Source organism: Bufo gargarizans, chromosome 2 (assembly GCF_014858855.1).
Source record: "Bufo gargarizans isolate SCDJY-AF-19 chromosome 2, ASM1485885v1, whole genome shotgun sequence".
Classification (NCBI taxonomy): Eukaryota; Metazoa; Chordata; class Amphibia; order Anura; family Bufonidae; genus Bufo; species Bufo gargarizans.
In genome coordinates this window covers 112,523,145-112,545,208 of record NC_058081.1, presented here as the reverse complement: position 1 = coordinate 112,545,208, position 22,064 = coordinate 112,523,145, and the positions used below count along the sequence as shown (strand labels likewise).

The 22,064-nt window shown below is 44.9% G+C and overlaps 2 protein-coding genes across 2 annotated transcripts in view; one reads left to right on the top strand and one right to left on the bottom strand.

The window, feature by feature from the left end:
• Positions 1-5,122: 5,122 nt before the first annotated feature.
• LYSMD4 (LysM domain containing 4) lies at positions 5,123-21,327 on the bottom strand. The gene is given in 5 exon segments (XM_044279416.1): positions 5,123-7,221; positions 7,223-7,420; positions 14,843-15,128; positions 19,580-19,644; positions 21,178-21,327. Coding segments are annotated over 3 exon segments (840 nt in total). The 5' UTR covers positions 15,116-15,128; positions 19,580-19,644; positions 21,178-21,327; the 3' UTR covers positions 5,123-6,852.
• LOC122927519 (probable E3 SUMO-protein ligase RNF212) overlaps positions 21,324-22,064 on the top strand; it is a 46,334-nt gene continuing 45,593 nt past the window's right edge. The window contains exon 1 of the mRNA XM_044279418.1: positions 21,324-21,461. The gene's annotated coding sequence lies outside the window, so the exon portion shown is untranslated. The remainder of the gene's footprint in view (positions 21,462-22,064) is intronic.

The following is a 22,064-nucleotide window of genomic DNA, read 5'->3' as shown; positions in this document are numbered from 1 at the left end:
CCTAGACGATCTCCTGGTGGTAGCGGAGTCAGAATCCCTTCTCAAAGCACACCTCAAAAAAGTAGTGCAGATCCTAGAAGACCTCGGCTGGCAAATAAACAGGGAAAAATCACATCTAATACCTTCCCAAATTTGTGTCTTTCTGGGAATGATACTGGACTCAAAGAAACTACTCTGTATTCTACCCCAAGACAAGATTCAGAGATTAATACAACAGGTTCAGTCCCTGATATCGACAAAGAACCCTACTATCAGACAAGCAATGGCGGTCTTGGGCAGAATGACTTCCACTATACCAGCGCTCAGTTGGAGCCATCTTCACTCCAGACCCCTACAGTGGCAAATTCTGAAGGAGTGGCAAGGTACCCTCCGCCCATTAGATACACCCCCTCACACTCACCCCCCAAGTGATCCAGTCCCTTCACTGGTGGCTGAATCCTGCAAACCTGTCCCAGGGGCTCCCTTGGATCCAACAAAATTTTGTTACCCTTACCACCGACGCAAGTCCTTCCGGTTGGGGGGCCTGTTGCCAAGGGTACTTAAGACAAGGTGTTTGGGAAAGAGAGCAGAGTCTAGACTCCCAAAACATGAGGGAACTGAGAGCGGTTTTTCTCGCCTTTAAAAGAGTTTCTTCCTTTACTGCAGGGAAAATCTATAAAGGTTTTTTCGGACAACGCCACAGTTGTCTCCTATTTGAACAAACAAGGAGGAACCAGATCAGAAAATCTTATGCAGTTAACAACGGATATCTTTTCCCTTATAATTCCTTCTGTTCCGTCCCTTATGGCAGTACATCTAAAAGGTACAGAAAACAAGGTGGCAGGTTTCTTAAGCAGAAATACACTAGACCAGGGGGAATGGTGTCTGAATCAAATGGTGTTCGATCAAATAATTCAACTTTGGGGTCGTCCTCATCTGGACTTATTTGCCACCAGAGAAAACAGAAAGTGTCATCTTTTCTTTTCCCTCAGCGCGAGAGATTCACCAGCAGGGATAGATGCCTTCTCCCTTCACTGGCCGAACCAGCTCCTCTACGCCTTTCCTCCATTAAGACTTCTTCCAAGATTCTTACAGAAGTTGAGACAAGAAAGAACGACAGTGATCTTAATTGCTCCTTTCTGGCCCAGAAGAACCTGGCTCACCTGGTTGAGGAAGATATCCTTGACGGACCCTTGGATTCTTCCGGAGAGGCAAGACCTTCTATCCCAAGGACCAGTCAATCATCCGGGTGTGAAGCAGTTACACCTACCAGCATGGCTCTTGAGGGGGAAATCCTAGAAAGTAGAGGACTCTCCAAGAATGTAGTTTCCACTTTGCTATCCTGCAGAAAGGATGTCACCTCCTCTATTTATCTCAGAATTTGGAACACCTTCCAGAAGTTTGCCAAAGATCTGGTGAATCCTTTAAATCCCCCACCTATGTGTAAGGTTTTAGATTTTCTGCAAGCCGGACATGAAAAAAATTTGAGGCCAAGTACTCTTAAGGTACAGGTATCCGCTTTGAGTGCATTCTTTGATTCTCCCATCGCTAGCCACCCGTGGGTCCGAAGATTCTTTAAAGCCATCAGCAGGCTTAGGCCTATATCTGGACCTTCAGTTCCCCCCTGGGACCTCAACTTGGTCCTCACTAGCCTCACAGAGCCTCCCTTTGAGCCACTTAAACAGTTACCCATAAAAATCTTGTCCTTCAAAACAGCGTTTCTTGTGGCAATTACCTCAGCAAGGAGGGTTGGTGAGATTTCGGCCTTCTCTACCTCGCCTCCTTACACTAACATCCTAGATCATGGATGTCAAACTCATGGCCCTCCAGATGTTGCAAAACTACAACTCCCATCATTCCCTGATAGCTGTAGTATGCCCAGGCATGATGGGAGTTGTAGTTTTGCAACAGCTGGAGGGCCACGAGTTTGACATCCCTGTCCTAGATGATAGGGTACTCATTAAACCAGACCCTTCCTTCTTACCGAAAGTGGTTTCTATGTTTCATAGAACACAGGACATTATCCTTCCTTCCCTGTGTCAAAATCCGAGAAATGAAAAAGAGGAAAAACTGCACTGTTTAGATGTAAAAAGATGCCTATCTCAGTATCTAGAGGTTACTAGTCAGTGGAGGAAAACCACAAAACTTTTCATTCAATTTAGTGGGAAAAATAAGGGTCTCCCAGCCTCCGCTAAAACCCTTTCCAGATGGATCGTGAGAGCCATTAATTTGGCCTATTCTTCAGCTGGAAAGGCTCCCCCGGGGGGGTTTTGGTGCTCATTCCACAAGATCAGTCTCCACCACTTGGGCAGAAAGGGCCGACGCTACCTTAGAACAGATTTGTAGAGCAGCCACATGGCAGTCGCCTGGCACCTTCTTTCGTCACTACAGATTAGACCTAGGCAATAGAGAACAGCTAGCCTTTGGTAGGAAAGTCCTCCAGGCAGTAGTCCCACCCTGAGAAATAAAGGGATTTCTATTCTAGTCGTCTCTCAAGGGTGCTGTCATGGGCGCAAGGGAAATTTAAGATTACACTTACCGGTAATCACTTTTCCATAAGCCCATGACAGCACCCTTGAGAGACCGCCTCCATCCAGGACAGGAAACAGGAACTTTCGTGGAGAGCTCATAAGGAGGAGCATGGCCCCGAGACCACCAGTTAATCGCAAGAACTTGTCCTAGACCACGCTCTTCTCTGTTTTTTATTTTATTTTATTTTTTTATATTTTTCTCTATATATATTCCTTTTCTTTTTTTTTTTCCCCCATTAGCATTAATTCTATACAGGGTGGGAATAAACCCGGGTGCTGTCATGGGCTTATGGAAAAGTGATTACCGGTAAGTGTAATCTTAAATTTTTGGTGCAGATTTGATGCAGTTTTGGCACAGATCTCACCCTTCTATTGAAAAGGGCGAAATCCACACACAAAAAAATAAAAAATGCATTAACAATTAACATGCGGCAGATTTCAAAATCCACACAGCAGGTCAAATTCTACATCTAACAAAAAATCAAAGTGTACATGGGATTTGTCTAATCTCCTACACTTTGCTGGTACTGTATTATGCTGCGTTCAATCTGCACCCTGTGCAGCCACCCTTAGCGAAACCTTCAACCAGTAAGACTGCAATCCTGTCTCAGGTGTTATGAATCACTACTGTACAAAAATGTACTGTCAGCTGTAAAGAACCTGTTGTTTTATAGGTCTCCCTCATCTCGTCAAACAGCTGTCGGTGAGGCATGGCCTAATAGCTTACCTGGCAGTAGCTATCTGACAGCATAATATACTGTACTACATGAGTAGTACAATGTATTATGGAAGCGATCAGAGGACTGCAAGTCAGGTCCCCTTGTGGGACTAATAAGTGGTATTTGGTATCGCTGTAATCGTACTAACCCAGAGAGTAAAATGATTGTGTTATTTATGCCGCAATATGAATGTCGCCAAGATCCTTACATTTGCTGCTTAATATATCCCACTCTGTGACATGTGTCATCATTGCAAGAAAGGATTGGTTGCTTCCATTTATAGAGCTGCCTAGGGGATGAAGGGTCAGCGCCTCACTACACACTATGCTCTGGCACCACTTTTTGATACATTGCTGAGTGTTCCTGTCGGGCTGCTCAGCCATGATGGCATATCATAGGCAGGATCGCATCGTTACCATCTATTGGAGAGCAGGGAAGTGTGGGTGCAGCCAATAGCAGGCCGTGATCAAAACATCCGGTGACAGGGAAATGCAGCAGCCGTGCAGGGATCCAGAGGGAGGCGGGTGCCGGGGAGAAGGTAACTATGCTCTAGAGGAGGTGGTCATTATAGGGAATGGATAACCCCTCTGAGTCCTTAAACAAGCAAAAAAAAAAAAAAAAACCTTTTACTACATACAGAAGCAAAAAATTGCCATCAGACCAAATTTTACCAAATATGTAATAATTCTGGGAAAAATAGCTGCAATCTTTTCAGTCTCCCCACATGCAGATACTAGTAGTACCTCTCCTGGATTTCGGGGTGGGTCATTAAGCGTCTTCTATTTTGTGGATGAGGAAGCATAAAATTACCTGTTGCTTTTCTGGGTGAGCTAAGGCAGGTGCAGAATGGTGAAATAAGTATAAGCAGCTTCATCTTCGACAGAAATATATTTATTGTCCCCCTGATACAAAATCATAGACAAGCTTTTTCCTTCATAGAAGAAAAGTTATTCAGTCTTCAGTATGGTGGACTGGGTCGCCTGGGGGGCTGTGCTTTGAGCAGATACCATGACACTTGCTGCAATATCTCCACATCATTGCAAAGTTCATACTATAGCAGCGCAATAGACTATTATGGAACTTGTGGCACTGCTATTGAGAGATTGGATTGCACTGGATTATTCCCTGAGTTCACCCCCTGATTATTCAACCAACACACAGTAGAGAAAACTTCCTGAAGAGTAAATTCAACTTCTAATGTAGCGTAAGGCTACTTTCACACTGCTGTTTGGTGGGGATCCATCATGGATCTGCACAGACGGACCCGCACTGATAATACAACCGCATGCATCTATTCAGAACGGATCCATTTGTATTATCTTTAACATAGCCAAGACGGATCTGTCTTGAACACCACTGAAAGTCAATGGAGGACGGATGCGTTTTTTATGGTGTCAGTGAAAACAGATCCGTCCCCACTGACTTACATTATGTGTCAGGATGGATCCGTTTGGCTCAGTTTTGTCAGACGGACACCAACACGCTGCAAGCAACGTTTTGTTGTCCACCTCCGAGGTGGAACAGAGCCAAACGGATGCATTCTGAGCGCATCCTTATCCATTCAGAATGCATTAGGGCAAAACCGATCCGTTTTGGACCGCTTGTGAGAGGCCTGATCGGATCTCAGAAACGGAAAGCCAAAAACGCCAGTGTGAAAGTAGCCTAAGTCTGAGTAGGACTCACCTGATACTTGGGTTATATATAGAGCTGTACTAGCAAAAGCTAAATAGGGCATCACATGAGGCACTGAGGGGAGGGGGGACCTACTGAGAAGACAGGGTTCATGGTATGGGAAGAGCCATGAGCAGCACTTGAGGGATGATTTAGAGTGATTTGGGGATAAGGGCTCAAGCACACAAATGTATATATTTTTTTTTTTTTTTTGCAGATACGCAAAACATCTAACAGTTGTGTGCATGAGCCCCAAATGCTGGAGTGCAGTTCCTAGGACTTTCAGGATAGGTTCAGACAGCTAAAGTCTGCCGCTTAGAAAACAATGGCAGAGCTGTAGGCTAATCTGCATCTGGGAGCAGCATGGTTATGATGGTGGAAACATTGCCAAAAATGCACAAAAACCACAAGCAATTTTAGCTCTTCCCCAACATCAATGGGGAACACGGCTGAAATTCACTTTAAAGAAGTAATGGGCCACTTATGAAGTGGACTGGACCCCGATGTCCACAATTTCCCCATTAAAGTCAAAGGGAAGCTGGATTACACAGCAAATATGGCTCTTTTCCACTATGGCGGATTTTAGCCATGGGAGCATAGCTTCAGTCAGAGGTAAAGTCCGGAACAGCTCTGATCCTTCATGCTCTCCTCAGTGTCACAAGAAAGGTGAATTGGGCTGCTATCCCCCACCCTTTTGTCACCTACAATAAAGACACTTTGCAGGTTACTTTACTCTGGGACCTGCTCCATTCACTTCTATGGGGCTGACAGAAATAGCCAAGCTGGAGGGGGTGGCCGCAAATGGGCAGTTTGCTCTCCTTCTCTTTGCAGGCTCCATTTTAGAGATGGGTGTGGGTCCTAGAGGCGGCACCTTTCACCTAACAGATATTCGGGGCATATCCGAGCGACATGACCCCCTTTAAGACTTCTTGTACCATCCAATAGCAGCAGGTGGGATAATGAGAAGTCGGATAGTAGCTGAAACCTGTACCGTCACAAAACTGATCAGCTATGACTTCACTTGTACCTCGCACTTGGATCAGAAGTAGCTGATACATCATGTGAAGCCTGTGCCCATGCACACAACCGTTGGATGCTTTGTGGTCTGTAAACTGTGGATCCACAAAACACAGATACTGGCTATATGCATTCTGTATTTTTGTGGAACTGAACAGCTGGCCCCTAACTGAACAGCCCTATCCTTGTCTGTAATGCAATTACAGACGTGTCCAATTATCGGACATTTTTTTTTTTTTTTTGCAGAATGGACATACAGAAACAGAATGCACGTGGAGACATTTCCGTTTTTTTTTTTTTTTTTTCTTTTGCCACCCAATTGAAGTGAATGTTTCTGCTTATGGGCCGCAAAACCACCCAGAGCAGACACGGGGAAAAAATAAAATGTTCCTGTGCATGAGACCTTAGCTGTATAGGGAAGTCTTCAAAAAGGTAATGGACATCTCTACTAGGTGGTCATGCCTCATTTAAAATCACTGAAGGAAGTTATATGTGAACATTTGTAAAGCTTCATACCACTTATTAAAAACCAAATACACTGATACAACACTATGCCATCACTAGGACCCCCAAAAGCAAACACCTACCATAAAAACCAACAGGGGGAAGCAAAGCTCTAGTCTGCAATATCAGGAAACAAAGGACAAATTTAGCAGCACTTTATACCCATCCGGAGCTTCATACAGTCCTGACATCTTGAAGCTGGCTCTTGGATGAGAATTATTTGGTAAAACAACAGAAGATGGGATACGAGTCCATAAGACGGTAGTGTGTCGAGCATTTTTTTCTTATATTACTCTGATCATGTAAAACACCTTTTGATAAATGCTCCTGGTGGTGAATCCCACCAATAAACACAAAGTTATTATACTGGTGTAGATAAAGTGACAAGCTGGTTCTGTTAAGACTGGAGACATCTATTCCTCCTTGAGATCTCAGCCTCCCGTATCAACAGGTCTCTTTGTATACTGCACAGGGTTGGGCATTTGATCTGCCAGCAATCTGCTCATGTTTGACATAACATTAATTGTGACATTGGCAGAGTGTGATTTTTCTTTCCATGTTTCATAGTATATGATATAAAATACTGGCAGCACAATCCCAATTAAAAGCATAATACAAACAGCATTCCACCATCGTATGCCCCAGTCTGCTCCTAGATTGGGTTCTTTATGCTTCATGATGGTGGAGAGGTGATTGTTGCCTTTACCAAGGTCCAGTGAGTCACTGAATAGCTCCTGGTTCTGCGCCGCAGCCTCAATGTTCTGGTCGATCTCCCGGAAGTACTGGGTTATATCTCGGTTTTCCAGTTGGCGTGACCGATGCCTCATCACCAGACTCTATGACAACGTCTATAGAATCTGCTGATCGGCCTTTATGTGCATTTGGCTCCTGCTGTCCCTCTGTTAAAATGCCATGAACTTTGACTGGAATCTTGATGGTCTTTAAGGCAAACATGTCCTGCTCTTTCAGAAAGTTGTTGATCCTCTTAATATCAGCAACCTGCAGAAAATAAATGACACATCAACGTGGAAAGTTAGTGCAGTTTGCACAGAACAGTACATTACAAATACAGTTACATACATGCTGGTAATGACAAGAATTCAGTGCTAAATAAGACTGAATAATATATAGCATATCACTACAAAAGGTGTAGAAATTAAATAGCCATCCCACACCACACCTGTATCTGGACGTAAGGCAACTGACTACACCAGTAGCCCCCCCCCCCCCCCACTGCTCTGTGTAGTATAGGAGACAGGCATGCTAAGCTCAGGCAGGTAAACCCCTTCTACTGTCTCTGCTTCCATGTGTGCAGTGGTGTAGCATGGGAGGGAGTCATTTAATATTGATGGCAGGATGCACGCAGTGCGTCGCCTTCAATAGAGTGCATGGCATTCACCCAGTTAAATGCCAAACACTGCACGCAGATTGGCTCAGCCCTGCAAAATCGCTGATGATTGATCAGACTGCATGCCACTCCAGTCAGCAGTCCTGGAGCACTGCTCAGTGAGCACCGTGGCCCTGCAGTAGGGTATCCTTTTCAGGGGGAGTATTAGTGAGTGTGGAGGGGCTAAATAAGCATTGGGACTCGCCTCAGAATGGAGTATTATCATCATTGGAGCTAGTAGTACTAGTAAAATTTTCATGGACCTGCTGCACAGACTCTACTCTATTACTGGTGGTAATGCTTACACACTATAGGAAAAAGCATCAGCCTCTCTGGTTGCCAGGACCGCACATAAGCTAGTGCTTTTTTCCCTTTAGTGTGCAAGCACGACCACCACTGATGGACTGCAGGGTGGTCTGTAACCATGGAAACAAGCAGTGTATAATGTGATGGAAAAATGAATCCAGCCAGCAAAGGAAGAAATATGGATGACAATAATATATTAGTAAGCGACTTGTATTAACTTTCTCTACATGATAAATGCCTTGAGGGCAGAGCAGAGCTGCTGGGTCTTAGCAGACCCGGATTAGCTGTGCCTGTGTTTAAAGGGAAATGTCCACAGGTTAGAGGTCACAGTACTTGGCAACCCATGATACACCACTGCATGTGTATACAAGTAGACTCATGCAGCAGATTTGGAGCATATATTTCTGACATCTGTGAGCCTACAAAAAAACAACTCCATTCATACAAGTGGAGATTATTTTCATTCACAGAAATTTCTGCTTCAAATCTACAGCATGTAAAGCCACCCAAGGGAGATAATTTATCAAGCCCTGCACTCCAGAGTTCTGACGATTATAAAAAAAAAAAAAAAAAATCTCGTGGCTGCGCATCTGCCTAGCGATCTCCAATCCTGTACTATGCAAGGGGCTCATTAGCATAGCATTGTTAGAATTGGAAACACTGATCAGAACGGGAGAAAGTCCAGTGCATTCAAGGGGAAAGTTCACATTTACAAAGCGGGTTGTGTTCAGTTACAGGGATGTTCCGACAGATTCCCTTTAAAGATGCCCAAAATTTATCGAACATCGTACAACTTCTGATAAACTGAAATTACAGGATCACAGCCTCCTGCTAAACTGACTATTAATAAAGTCTTCCCCTCTCTGTCTGCAAAATGTGGATAACTTGTGTGTGCACTTGGTGCCTTTCTTATGCCAATCAACAGAAAAGACCTGTGCCACTCTTGTCCACATGATGTGCTTGGTATTGCAGTTAAAGAAGAACAAAGAAATAGGGAGTAACATTTTTAACCCCTTAAGGACCGGCTCATTTTCACCTTTGCAAATCTGACCAGTGTCACTTTATGTGGTGATAACTTTAAAACGCTTTGACTTATCCAGGTCATTCTGAGACAGTTTTTTCGTCACATATTGTACTTCATGACACTGGTAAAATGTAGTAAAAAAATAAAATAAAAATCATCATTTTTATTTATAAAAAAAATACCAAATTTGCCAATTTTTTTTTTTAAATTTGCAAATTTCAAAGTTTCAATTTCTCTACTTCTATAATACATAGTAATACCTACAAAAATAGTTATTACTTTACATTCCCCATATATCTACTTCATGTTTGGATCATTTTGGGAATGACATTTTATTTTTTGGGATGTTACAAGGCTTTAGAAGCAAATCTTGAAATTTTTCAGAAGTTTTCAAAAACCCACTTTTCAAGGACCAGTTCAGATCTGAAGTCACTTTGTGAGGCTTACATAATAGAAATCACCCAAAAATGACCCCATTCTAGAAACTACACCCCTCAAGGTATTCAAAACTGATTTTACAAACTTTGTTAACCATTTAGGTGTTACACAAGAATTAATAGAAAATAGAGATACTGTACAAGAAAGATGGTTTGCATCTTTCTCTCAAGGGAACGAATGTCCTCGGTGAACAGTTCCAAGTATTTGCTAAGGAGCATTTAAACTAGGAAAGGGGGGCAAAAGAGTGATAATCCAGCAGTCCGACTGCCCCCCGGAACAATGCCAGAAGAGGCCAGTAGCACAAAGGTTAAGAAATGACAAGCTCAGAGTCTTGTCTACAAATGTTCGCAGTCTAGGGAATAAGATCAATGAACTTGAGGCTATAATGGCATCTGAGAATATAGATTTAGTGGCTGTTACTGAGACGTGGTTCAAGGGGAGTAATGACTGGGATATATCAATACCAGGGTTCTCTCTATACAGGAAAGACAGAGAAGGAAAGAAGGGGGGAGGGGTGGCCCTGTATGTGAAAGATAGCATAAAATCTAATTTGATACAAGTTAGCGAGAACAATTTAGAGTCAGTTTGGGTTACCTTGCAGCTTGATAATCATAAGGTAACTCGTGTAGGTGTGATATATAGACGACCTAGCCAAGTCAAAGAATTAGATGATCTACTAGTTGAGGAAATAGCTAAAATGACATTGAAGGGGAAAGTTATCATTATGGGAGACTTCAATCTTCCAGATGTAAACTGGAAAACCAAAATAGCTAGTTCTGCCAGGAGTACAGATATTCTAAATTCCCTACTGGGTAAAGAGGAGAGAATATTTAAAAGAAGAAAAACTGCTACAAGAGGACATAGTTTTAAATTAGAGGGGCAAAGGTTTAAAAGTAATATCAGGAAGTATTACTTTACTGAGAGAGTAGTGGATGCATGGAATAGCCTTCCTGCAGATGTGGTAGCTGCAAATACAGTGAAGGAGTTTAAGCATGCATGGGATAGGCATAAGGCCATCCTTCATATAAGATATCTGGCCAGGAGCTATCCATAGTATTTAGTAGGGGTGCACCGAAATTCCGGCGGCCGAAAATGGGCCTAATCCATTTCGGCCGATACTGGTACATATCGGCAGAAAATATGGTTGGTTATATACGTTCGGGCGGGCCGGCCGGCCGGCGGCGCCCCTCATGCCGTGCCTCCTAAACGCTTGCCGCTCTAAAGAATCTCCGGCTCAGTGCTGCGCAGCCTGCTGTGTCTGCTCTGTGCTACTGCTGCTGTTGGTGTAGCGTGGCCGAGCTCTGTTCGTTTCGCGGTACAGGAGCTTTTGTTTCCTGTACCCGGCCGGACTGACAGGAAGTGCTCACTTAGTGTGCACTACCTTTCAGTCCGGCCGGGTACAAGAAACAAATGCTCCTGTACCGCGGACCGAACAGAGCTCGGCCACGCTACACAGGCTACACTAGAGGTGACAAGGGAGGGGGGGGGGGGGGGGGGGGGGGGGGTGTAAAATGAGAGTGACAAGGGAGGGGGGGGGGGGTTAGAATGAGAGTGACAAGGGAGGGGGGGGGGGTTAGAATGAGAGTGACAAGGGAGGGGGGGGGGGGGTTAGAATGAGAGTGACAAGGGAGGGGGGGGGGGTTAGAATGAGAGTGACAAGGGAGGGGGGGGGGGTTAGAATGAGAGTGACAAGGGAGGGGGGGGGTTAGAATGAGAGTGACAAGGGAGGGGGGGGGGGGTTAGAGGAGAGTGACAAGGGAGGGGGGGGGTTAGAATGAGAGTGACAATGGAGGGGGGGGGTTAGAATGAGAGTGACAAGGGAGGGGGGGGGGTTAGAATGAGAGTGACAAGGGAGGGGGGGGGTTTAGAATGAGAGTGACAAGGGAGGGGGGGGTTTAGAATGAAGAGTGACCAAGGGAGGGGGGGGGGTCGAATGAGAGTGACAAGGAGGGGGGGGGGTTAGAATTCAGATAGAATGAGAAGTGACAAGGAGGGGGGGGGTAGATGGCGAGTAGACTAAGGAGGGGGGGTTTTAGGTAATGAGGAGTGACAAGGGAGGGGGGGGGTAGAATGGAGAGTGACAAGGAGGGGGGGGGGTTTTGAGATAGAATGAGCGTGACAAGGGAGGGGGGGTGTAGATTGGTAGACTGAGCGTGACAAGGGAGGGGGGGGGTAGAATGAGAGTGACAAGGGAGGGGGGGGGTAGGAATGAGAGTGACAAGGAGGGGGGGGTGTAGAATGAGAGTGACACGGGAGGGGGGCGTAGAATGAGAGTGACAAGGGAGCTGGGCGTAGAATGAGAGTGACAAGGGAGCTGGGCGTAGAATGAGAGTGACAAGGGAGCTGGGCGTAGAATGAGAGTGACAAGGGAGCTGGGCGTAGAATGAGAGTGACAAGGGAGCTGGGCGTAGAATGAGAGTGACAAGGGAGCTGGGCGTAGAATGAGAGTGACAAGGGAGCTGGGCGTAGAATGAGAGTGACAAGGGAGCTGGGCGTAGAATGAGAGTGACAAGGGAGGGGGGTGTAGAATGAGAGTGACAAGGGAGGGGGCGTAGAATGAGAGTGACAAGGGAGGGGGCGTAGAATGAGAGTGACAAAGGAGGGGGGGTGAAATGAGAGTGACAAGGGAGGGAGGGGGGGGGGGAGAGAGAGAGAGAGTGACAAAGGAGGGAGGGGGAGAGTGACAAGGAAGGGAGGGGGGGGGGGGGGAGGAGAGTGACTTTTTTTAAAATAACCACTTTGGGTGGCATTGTGTGTATAATATCTATGTATCTGTTTAACTTTATATTTTAATTCACTTTCCTTTTTTTTTTTTTTTACTTAAAAAAAAAGTATTTTAAAAGTATTTGGGCAAAAAGGCAGTTTCGGTTTTCGGTCAAGGGCATCCTGAATTTTCGGTTTCGGACCAGAATTTTCATTTCGGTGCACCCCTAGTATTTAGTATATTGGGCAGACTAGATGGGCCAAATGGTTCTTATCTGCCGACACATTCTATGTTTCTATGCAATTTCAAAATTTCACTTTTTTGGCAGATTTTCCATTTTAATAATTTTTTTCCAGTTACAAAGCAAGGGTTAACAGCCAAACCAAACTCAATATTTATGGCTCTAATTCTGTAGTTTACAGAAACACCCCATAAGTGGTCGTAAACCGCTGTACGAGCACACGGCAGGGCGCAGAAGGAAAGGAATGCCATACGGTTTTTGGAAGGCAGATTTTGCTAGACTGGTTTTTTGACACCATGTCCCATTTGAAGCCCCCCTAGAGTAGAAATTCCAAAAAAGTGACCCCCATTTTAGAAACTACTGGATAGGATGGCCGTTTTGTTAGTACTATTTTACGGTACATATGATTTTTGGTTGCTCTATATTACACTTTTTGTGAGGCAAGGTAACAAGAAATAGCAGTTTTGGCACCGTTTTTATTTTTTGTTATTTACAACATTCATCTGACAGGTTAGATCATGTGGTATTTTTATAGACCAGGTTGTCACGGACGCGGCGATACCTAATATGCATACTTTTTTTTTTATAGAACGATTTCATTTTTGAAAGAAAAAAAAGTCATGTTTTAGTGTTCCCATAGTCTGAGAGCCCAAGTTTTTTTTTGTTTTTGGGCGATTATATTGGGTAGGGTATGATTTTTGCAGGATGAGATGATGGTTTGATTGGCACTATTTTGGGGTGCATGTGACTTTTTGATCGCTTGCTATTACACTTTTTGTGATGTAAGGTGACAAAAAATGGTTTATTTAGCACATTTTTTATTTTTCATGGTGTTGATCTCAGGGATTAGGTCATGTGATATTTTTAGAGCCGGTCGATACCCAATATGTATACTTTTTTTTATTTATGTAAGTTTTACACAATAAGAGCTTTTTTTTAAAAAAAAAAAAAAAAAAAAAAATGATGTTTTAGTGTCTCCATATTATGAGCCATAGTTTTTTTAAATTTTTTGGGCGATTGTCTCAGTTAAAGGCTCATTTTTTGCGGGATGAGGTGACGGTTAGATTTGTACTATTTTGGTGGGCATACGCCTTTTTGATCGCTTGCTGTTGTACTTTTTGTGATGTAAGGTGACAAAAAAAATTGTTTATTTAGCATAGTTTTTATTTTTTACGGTGTTCATCTGAGGGGTTAGGTCATGTGATATGTTTATAGAGCCGGTCGATACGGATGCGCCGATACCCAATATGTCAACTTTATTTCTTTCCCCTATTTTTTACCATTTTTTTTTACTTTATTTGGGGAAAATTACATTTTTATTTTTACTTGAAACTTAATTTTTGGGGGGAAAACTTTATTTTTTCACTTTATTTGTTGTCCCACTTTGGGACTTCAACTTTTGGGGCTCTAATCCTTTACAATGCATTCCAATACTTCTGTATTGGAATGCATTGGCTGTCTGAGTAATACTGTGTGTATTAAATCATACAGCTTCCGGCCTGTGAGATCCAGGGGGCTGGATCTCACAGGCACGTCACAGGTAGGCAGCTCCGATGCCTCAGGAAGGCATGGCGCTGCCTTCCATGCCATCAGGTCCCCCCTACATCCCCATGGGAACCCGATGGCACCGCCGCCAGCCGCAACTTAGAAAAGCCGCAAACTGCAGGTCCCCCGCACATTTAGCCAAGGTGCCTGCTCAATGATTTGAACAGGCACCTTGATCCGATCACCGCCTGCCGCGCCGCGGTGATTGGAAATACACAGGACGTACAGGTATGCCCTGTGTCCTTAAGTACCAGGACATCAGGGCGTACTTGTACATCCTGTGTCCTAAAGAGGTTAAAAAGTCACCTTTAAAGGGGTTTTCTGAGATTTTGATACTGATGACCTACCCTTAGGATAGGTCATCAGTATCTGATCAGTGGGGTTCCGACACCCAGGACCCATGTTGATCAGCTGTTTGAGAAGGCACAGGTGCTCACCAAGCACAGTCCTGTACATTCTATAGTGGCTGTGCTCATCGCCACTCGCTTCTATGGGGCTGAGCGTGATACCAAGCACAGCCGCTATTCAATGTACGGCACTATGCTTTGTGAGCTGCGAGAAGGCTGTGGCGCTCACAGGAATGCCAGTGCCTTCTCTAACAGCTGATTGGTGGTGGTCCTGGGTGTCAGACCCCCACCGATCAGATACTGATGACCTATTCTGAGGATAGGTCATGATTATCAAAATCTCGGACAAAACTCCTTTAATAAATAAATTTGTGACAATGGCCTGCAATGTATTTATTCACGTGTGTGTGTGGGGGTGTAAGTTATTACCTTGCAGCCATACTGCAGTGCCAGTTTGTTAAGGTTGTCATTCTCTGTAATGGCATGCTCCAGCAGAACAATATCACCAACTTTTTCCCTCGATGTGCTCTGTCTATGAAGCTTTCCTCCTCTCGCTCGCAGTTCCAAGATGTTAAGTTCTTCTTCTGAGGAGCTGTCGAGGTCGGATGACCCATTAGTAAATGTGTAAACATGGCTTCCTCGAGATGAATGGACGGTAGATGGTGGATGGAAGGAATGAGAAGGTCCCTTTTTCAGACGCATGGTTATCACGGCCCTGGAGAATCAATGCAGAGGTTAGGTATGTAACGTAACATAAGGAAGACAGCAGCAGACTAACGCTTACATGGTAACCTCAATCACAGTAATGTATCATGTAGCTTCAGGCAGTCACATCTGAAATTACATGGGCACGCTGTCCTCAGCACTGAAGGTTAAAGCAATTAAAATCTCATCCCGTTTCAGACTGTGTTCATAATCTTGTGGCTGACTGAACTGTGCTCCATGTACCCAACCAAGACGTTGCGGCCTGTGTGGTCAGCATTCCTGATAAGACTAGAAGCTGGGTGTTGGTGTGTACACAGCGGGAGCGACACGTCCAAATAAAAGACTCACCTGGATGTATGGCCGCTTGCTGCATGTCAGCCAACATTACACGTGTAAGGTAGTAAACATGTCACTGTATGCTCTTCCTTTCCAACAAATCCTGACAAACAGCCAAAGAGGACGGACAGACTAAGTCTACTTTCACACTAGCATTTTTTTTTTTTGCGGATCAGTCATGGATCTGCAAAAACGCTTCCGTTACAATAATATAACCGCATGCATCCGTCATGAACGGATCCGGTTGTATTATGTCTTCTATAGCCATGACGGATCCGTCTAGAACACCATTAAAAGTCAATGGGGGATGGATTTATCAATGCTTTATATACCAGTTTCCACCACTTTTTTTTACCATTAAAAATCCTGCATGGTGTGGTTTTTAGCCTAGCCTGAATTGTTTAAAGGCGAGTTCCCAACCAGCAGTCAACCAGCACACACAGTGCTGCAAGGTAAAGCATGGGGGATGAGGGGCACCTGAGTGAGCATGTGAGGGATTACAGACCTCCATTAGACAATGGGGGTTTTAGAGTGCTTTAAAGGGCGCCTCTCACCTAATTTAATAAAAAAAAATGTTGCACGACAAATATTGTTGTGTAGCCCTAGCCTTATGCCACACTTCACCCCAGATTTCTCCTCTCATACGCTTTACCTGGCATCCTCTGCCCTGATGTCACTGAGCTGCCTTCTGAAATCTTGTGCAGCCGCCATGCATTGTGCTGCCTGCACCTGTGCACAATGTTCCCTCAAGTGGACAAGCACCTCACAAACTGGATCTGCGCATGCGCAGGGGCCTAAGCTCAGGAGAGGGTCGTCAGAAGCGGAGCAGCAGACTCACATGTGGCTGCCCAAGTTGAAATACTGGACTGGATCCCTCCACACGCTAGCTACACCATCTGCAAAGGCAAGTACGTCCATCTGCACTAGGAATTATGCTTCATTCACACATCAGTGTTTGGTCAGTGATTGTGAGCCAAAACCAGGTGCGGCTCTAAACACAGAACAGGTGCAGATCTTTCCCTAATACCTTATGGGCTCCAATCCGGGTTTTGGCTCAATCACAACGAGGCTTTCAACACCCTTTCGGTGACAAACATATCAGGGAGTGATTACAGCAACCAAAATACTTCCTTCACTACTCCACATCTTGTAGACCACAAAGAGAAAAGCTTGCTTACACAGATGTAATATTAACTGATTTTTTAGATAGATAGGCGACTGTCCTTTGCTGGCTTTATTAATTTTTCCATTACAATCTACACTGCAATCCACCCTACAATCCAGCAGTGGTGGCCGTGGCGTGCATACTATAGGAAAAAGAACCGGCCTCTCTGGCCACCGGGACTGTGGGAGCGCGCATATGCAACACATGCGCAGCAGCTCTATTCTCGGCCACCTCGTGTCTGCGCTGCGGCAGTGGCCGTAATCCCTGGATATGAACAGTGTATAATGCAAACATTTTCCTCCATATCATATTAGCACAACCTACAATGAGAAAGATCATGAGGTTGGGCAGCAGGTGGGAGGACTGAAAGCCCTTCCTCTAGTGCCGACTACTTACATTTAATCATCCAGGTCTATGAGATCCAAGACCAAACATTACGCTTCGAGGCGGCAGTTCAGGGTAACGTCGGCCCTGCAGATACTGACCTTGTTCGCACCGCACGATAGCACGCCGCAGCAGAAGGCTTCTTTCCCTTCAGTGCACTGATGTCTGCTTCTTACATGCAGGGCTGTTGACGTTTCCTCCCAAGAAATGGCTGTGTACACAACTTTTCAACAGGAGCTCACAGACGCGGCCTTGTATGACAGATGCGACTACAGAGCCCAGCAGAAATATATAGTGGCAGACATCCATAGCCCACAGCAAAGAAAACCACAATTACAGCAGTCAATTCATGGCTTTACTTAATGAACATCAAAAGTGGTTCAGATGAATTGCCCTCTGCATTTCTCACCGGGGATGAGAAGTCGCCACTGAATGAAGAATGCACGCGTGTCTAGGAATACAGGGCTCAGGTTTACAGAATATACTGGATTTGAGCATTTGGATTCTACCCAGGAACATCTATAACTGTATAAAGAGTAACTAAACCTTTGAGTAAAATTTTAATAAGATGTCCCTAGTGGCCTAATAAAATGTTTTTCTAATATACTAAATCCATTAATAAAGTATTTTTTACTAGACTTTACCCTCCCTAAAGCGCACCGTTCCCTGTGCGCTTAAAACTGACATTTCTGTACCCAGCTGACATGCAGGACTCTTAGCTTAGCAGAGCAGGCACAAGCAGGAGCCTGCTCCACTCAGCTAATCCTGGCATAGCACATGGGTAAGAGTACCCATGTGCTATGCCAGGACATAGTAAACCTCTGGTGGGCACGGGCAATATGCGCTCCTGCCCGTAGGCACTGCTGCTGTGGCCCCACTGATAAAATGTGTACTCCGTACACCGCTGAGCAGTCAGCAGGGTACAGAAATGTCAGTTTTAAGCGCACAGGGAATGGTGTGCTTTAGGGAGGGAAAAGTCTAATAAAAATACTAAATCCATAAAAAAAAAAATATATTAGAAAAACATTTATTAGGGCATTAGGAACAACTTATTAAAGTTTTACTTAAAGGTTTAGTTACTCTTTAAAAATAAGGCCAATGTTACATCACATGTCTTTTTAAATCAAAAGGCGGCTCTAATAAGTGGTCCTTCATCTAAAAAGATGCACAGTACGGGGAAAGAGGTCTACCATCCGTAATGATATAATCCACGTCACTGGAAATTCTGCATTGGCATAGCACACGTTCTGATAACAGGCTGTGGCGATACATCAGGGATACGTGGCGCTGCACAGGCTCTACTTATCTCACAGGGTCGCTCCATCACAGATCACTTTTGTTGTAGGTTCCTTCTCCAACCCTTGATATGTAGGGCTGTCCTCTAGTTAAAAAGTGGTCCTGTGGCCCAGCTGCCGCAGGCATTCTATAGAATGCATAGTCTTGCGGCCCAGCTGCCGCAGGCATTCTATAGAATGCATAGTCCTGCAGCCCAGCTGCAGCAGAACATCATAATACACACCTCAGATGCTGCTTACCTTATTTCCATAATGAATGAGAATGTTTCAAAGGTGGTCAGAACCCCCCTTTACTCTTCAGAAAGACTGCAGCCGCTGAGGTGTCTATACAAGGAGTAGCGTACCCCTACTATAAATTATAAAATATATTAAAGCCACTGAGTCCTGTGACCTCTACACAAGTATTTGGCCTCGTTCACAGCAAGTTTTTTGTTTTCTGTACATCTTATTGGTTTTCGCCCAGAAACCATAGAAAATCTGATGTGTTTAACAGACACATAGGCTTCTATAGAAAAAAATATATATAAGAACGCCAAACGTGCATAGATTTTCGCCAATTTGCATTCTTGTCGGTTTTTATATATAATTTAACTAGATACGCTTTTTTTTTTCCCCAGATGTCAAAAAATACTCTGGTGGGACTCTCATTTGATTTTGGAGGGAACTGCCGGCGTGCAATGATCTCATCCTTGTGAGATCAGGAAAACACTCACGTATTTAGCCGTGATGTGAACCATTAGCAATGTATTTTCGCATTGATCCTCCATGGTTGTTTAACCACTTAACTTCTAAAAATCCCTAATCTCTAGGGATGATCGAGTCCGTGGAAGCTCGGGTTCGCCAGGTTCGGCTAAACTTAGTAGTGATGAGTGATATATAAGAATGCGAGTCCCGATAGGTGAGCTATTGCCCACCCTGTGTATCTCGTGTAAAGAGAACTGGTGGCAGGAGACTTCCCCCACTGCTCTATTGGCAGTAGGAAACTAAGAATGTTAAAAGGCGTCATGCATCCTCCATTGGCCTGTTCTTAAGACAGATGACGAATATTAGATTGGTGGGAGTCTGAATCTCAGCACCCCACCCATCAGCTGCTTGAAGGGGCCATGGTGTTGGAGAGCTACAGCTTCTTCATTATTTACATTGGTCTGGACGCTGTTCATACTGCGCATGTTATACTGTTACTAGTGGCTGTTCTGGGTATTGCAGCTTTGTCTCCGTCACTTGATGCCCCCCCAGTATTACATCAGATAGTCCCATAAAATGCAGAGTAAGCATACGTACAAGAAATACTGCCTCTGTGATCCGCTACCGGTAAACTTCTAGCTGAGCGAGAACATCCATTAGAACTAGGCAGAAGAATAAAAACATAATTAATAAAAAGACATAAAATACCACGACTATATTAACGCTACGAGTTTCTATCACTGCTTAGGTTCTCATCAGGTATTTCTCCTACCACAGAAGGTGTACGTACAATGTCCACTCCCTGAAAAACAGCCATACCTTTCTTGTGAAATTCTGGTCCTCTATGCTTTTAATGCAAATGTGGTCTCCGATGCACAGTGGGCAGGGCCACTCTCCGTTCTGTGCACCTGGCATCCCCTGTGCCATTAATACCAGCTCTGAAATCTCAGGGACGTCTACTGAACAAGAGGGAGAGGCACTGGGCGACATTACTAGCGGCGCCATGGTGGACCAAATAAAGGGACCCTGCCCATGATATGAAGAAGCGTTCCTCAAGATTAGAGGGGCAGATATTCACAAGAAAGGCATGGCTATATTTCCAGGCACCTACTGTACATGGCAGTGTGCTTACTCTGAAGCCGATAAAGGGCATCTGTCAGCAGATCTGTCCCTATGACACTGGCTGACCTGTTACATGTGCGCTTGGCAGCTGAAGGCATCTGTGTTGGTCCCATGTTCATATGTGCCCGCATTGCTGAGAAAAATGCTGTTTTAATATATGCAAATGATCCTCTAAGAGCAACGTGGCGTTACCATTACACCTAGAGGCTCTGCTCTCTCTGCAACTGGACCAGACATAATGATGTTGTCAAAGTGTAGAGGGCACAGCAGTTGCACTAGGACCCCCACCGATGTGATAGTTATCAGTAGTTAATAGACTATTTAATCTAACCAGAATACCCCTTTACCGATGATGCATAAGAGTGAGATTTGGGGCAAATCCACGTTGAAACCAGCAAATGCACGTACAGATTTCAGTGCAGAAACGTAAAAGAAAACATATGAACATTTGCATAAACTACACTGGAATAATGTGCATGGGGGCGGCCCAGCTCTCCCTGCACCACAGATATTAGGGGAAAGAAGGATCCGGCAGGCTGAATTTCAACATGCCCAGTACTTCTGTTCTGACCTCCAGGTAGAGGCCTACTCCCCACTGAGGACACATGCATGCCCGGCTGAGCCAAGCTTGCAGGTGTGCTGCTGGAAGCAATAGTTGAGTATTTGGCAGACACCAATGTACGTAGCGGTCTGACATTTCTGACGTCTTCCCAGCTGTCCACTGGGAACTGACCGCTGTAATGCTGGATGTACTGGGAAGATCAGTACAGCTGTTATATGGGGAGGTAGGCTCTTTACAAGGTTACAGCCCTGTGGAATCAAACCTGTCTTGATGACCTTACAATAGGGATCTGCTGCAGAGATCAGCCTGGCAGTGTGGAACTACAAGTCCCATCATGACCTGCAAAGCAGAAGAACTACAAGTACCATAACCCCCAGCCTTTCCCGTATATGCAGGACGCAGCCTAGCCTTCTGGCTAGGAGCCTAGAAGTACATAGTCCGTCACATTCCGTCTACCAGAAACTACCATTACTCTCCGGCAGCCATACACATCATACATGCGCCCAGCTACCTGCGTGGCTTTCTCCTTTCACAGCGGAACAGGCCCGAAATCCCCGAGCTGTGCCGCCCCCCGTGGCCGCTTTCCTCCTCCCCTTTCTCGGTTGCAGCGCTCAGCCTGATGATCCCAGCCACCAGCACTTGCGGTCCATGGAAAGCCTAAGTCCAGGTGCACTTGACCAATCACCTTCAGGGATGGCGGAGCCGCAGCCAATCAACGTCCACCTAGATCAGGAGTGGCCAATGAGAAGGCGGAATACTTTGGCAGAGCCAATGGGAAAGGGCGGAAGCGCTGAGGTAACTGAGGGCGGGCCGGCAGCTGCCGGGCTGTGACGTGTCTGTGTGAGAACTGAGGGCACTGACTGGGGCTTGGACCTTTGCTCTGGGGCGTCGGCCATTGGTTAGTGAAGGGAGGAGCGGGCGGAAAGTCAAGGAGGGAGTTTTAGAAAAAACTGGTGTAAAAAAAAACCTGGCCTAGTTGCCCATAGCAACCAATCAGATTCCACCTTTTATTCTTCACAGCTCCTTTGGAAAATGAAAGGTGGAATCTGGTTGCTATGGGCAACTAAGCCACTTCTAGTTTACACCAGTTTTGATGAATCTCCCTCAAGATATTTAGTCTGTCCCCAGCCTGGAATGGCTGCCAACAGAGAAAACTAGCTTACAGTTACAGGCTCAGGAAATGTAGATAAGGCTGTGTTCACATCACGTTTTTCCCATCCTTTGAACATATGCAAAAAACGTATACATTAAACGTTTGCCATTCACCATGGAGTTCCACTGTAAAAAAAAAAGAGTATACTTTTTTGTTTTACGGATACAAGAACATTGTGTGTTGCGTTTTTGTATCCTTTATTTTGTAACATATACGTTAAATGGAGGCATAAAACGTGATGTGAA